The 1,873-nt window shown below is 54.7% G+C and overlaps 1 protein-coding gene across 1 annotated transcript; it reads left to right on the top strand.

Annotated features, from left to right (window-relative positions):
• The first annotated feature begins 227 nt into the window (after positions 1 to 227).
• KIAA0040 (KIAA0040 ortholog) lies at positions 228 to 563 on the top strand. Its single transcript, XM_010085926.1, has one exon. It carries the CDS (start codon positions 228 to 230, stop codon positions 561 to 563), a length of 336 nt encoding a protein of 111 aa, XP_010084228.1.
• Positions 564 to 1,873: the final 1,310 nt, after the last annotated feature.

Consider the following 1,873-nt stretch of genomic DNA (forward strand, 5'->3'; position numbering starts at 1 on the left):
GCCTGGTCCCTTGTGGCAGCAGACTTCTCACCCTGCTGAGGCTTTGGCTGTGCTGGCAGCTCCATGGAGGAAATGGAGAGAGCAGGCACCTGATCCATGTGGTTTTCTGTCTCTGCAGGCACCATCCAAGACACTTGTGGAACCATTAGCCATTTACAGGAGCTGAACATATCCCAAGGGGTCTTCAAGCAGAGGGAGCAGCACAGGCAGCCTGCCCAGGAGCCAACATGGAGCAGAAGATCAGCTCTTTCTTTAATTCCATCTTGGAGCTCATCCGTACCAAGCATCAGGAAGGTGTCTTCAACACCGTCTGCCTGGCCGTGCTGATGGGTCTGCCCTTCGTGGTGCTCATTGCATTCATTTTCATCTGCTGCCACTGCTGCTTCTGCAGCCGGAGGAGAGAGAGCAGGAAAAAGAAAAGCAGTACCAGCAGCAACGGGCAGCTGCATGCCGAGAGGAACAAGAAGAAAAAGAAGAAGAAGAAGAAGGATGAAGAGGACCTGTGGATTTCAGCTCAGCCCAAGCTGCTCTTGCTGGACAAGAGACCCTCCTTGCCCATCTAGCAAACAGGAGGGCGTTCAGGCCCTCCCCTCTGAGATGCCACCAGCCCTTTCAGCTGTGCACTACCAGGGGCAAGGAGATGCCAAAGCTGCTGCCACTTTATGGTGACTTTCAAAAGAGGCTGAGCCCAGCGGCGAACCAGCATGTTACAGGGCCAGCAGAAAGCAAGGCAGTTGGGCACAGGTTCATGCGAGCCCTTTCTCCCCCACCATGAGTGCACGCCCAAGGGCAGAAACCCCTGCAAAGGACAGGCGTGCATGCAGACACGTGCCCTGCAAGCACACGCACCGCGGTACAGGTGAGGGTGTGCAGGACCATGTGTACTCACAGACCACGCCACCTGCATGCTCCTCCTGCACATGCACAGACAAGGCATACCTTGTTTGCTTGTCCTGCGGCGGAGATGGCACAGCTTGACTGTCTAGGCTCCATCCAAACCCAGCTCACGTTGGAGATGCAAAAAAACTGAAAGCAGAGTTACCCCACAGCTCAAAGGTGTGTCGTCTCCCTGGCCACAAAGCCAAAGGCAACTGAGAGCATCTGAAGACAGCTGTCTTCAGCTCAACCTTAGAGACCTCAAGACACCATCTTAAGCAGCAAAGCAAAAGGACGCATTGCCACCCAGGCTAGATGCAGGGAGGAGAAAGGAGGCTGCAAGACCGGCCCTTTTGCACCAGCACTTAAAAAGAAATCTTCCTTAAAAGACACTTTTATACAGACTTGCCTTTAAAGAGCCCACCACGCTACTGCAAGAGCAGAAATGCAAGCTGAGGCTGTGTAAAGGCTTGGCTACGGGCATTAGAGTTATTTATTGTCTGACTACTAAAGAAGAGCAGGACCAAAGGCCCCTCTGTTGTAGGGCTAGGCACACCGAAGCAGGACTGAAGCAGCAGACACGCTTTCCGAGCACATTTGGCCATCCCCTCTCCCTGCAGCCCACAAGAACATATCGCCACCAGCTGATGCCACGCAGGCAGCTCTGGATGCCACGGAGAGGGCTTCTGTACAGCTGTCAAACTGTCCAGCTCTGGGATTTGGGATGTGCCGTAGAAGCAGAGGGGAGTAAAGTTCATGCCCACAGTTTTCTCTTACCCAGGGATACATCATACAGCTGGACCTGCAGCCCTCTCCATCCTTATTTCCCATGGACATACAATGGCTCAGCTGGGCACAGCAGCTAACAAGAAGACCATGCACAGCTCTCACCCCTACTTGCTCCCCCCTCTGCCTGTGTGCCCAGCCTACCTCCCGAGGAGCTGGGGGTCTCCTCTGCACCCCGCTCCCCACCCTGCCAGTCTCTGTCTCCCCCAGC

The sequence above is a fragment of the Pterocles gutturalis genome, unplaced genomic scaffold, assembly GCF_000699245.1.
Source record: "Pterocles gutturalis isolate BGI_N339 unplaced genomic scaffold, ASM69924v1 scaffold34720, whole genome shotgun sequence".
NCBI classification, from domain to species: Eukaryota; Metazoa; Chordata; class Aves; order Pterocliformes; family Pteroclidae; genus Pterocles; species Pterocles gutturalis.

Bases quoted from the DNA above. Each gene is read 5' to 3' on its own strand.
- KIAA0040 (XM_010085926.1), top strand. From the start codon at position 228: ATGGAGCAGAAGATCAGCTCTTTCTTTAATTCCATCTTGGAGCTCATC.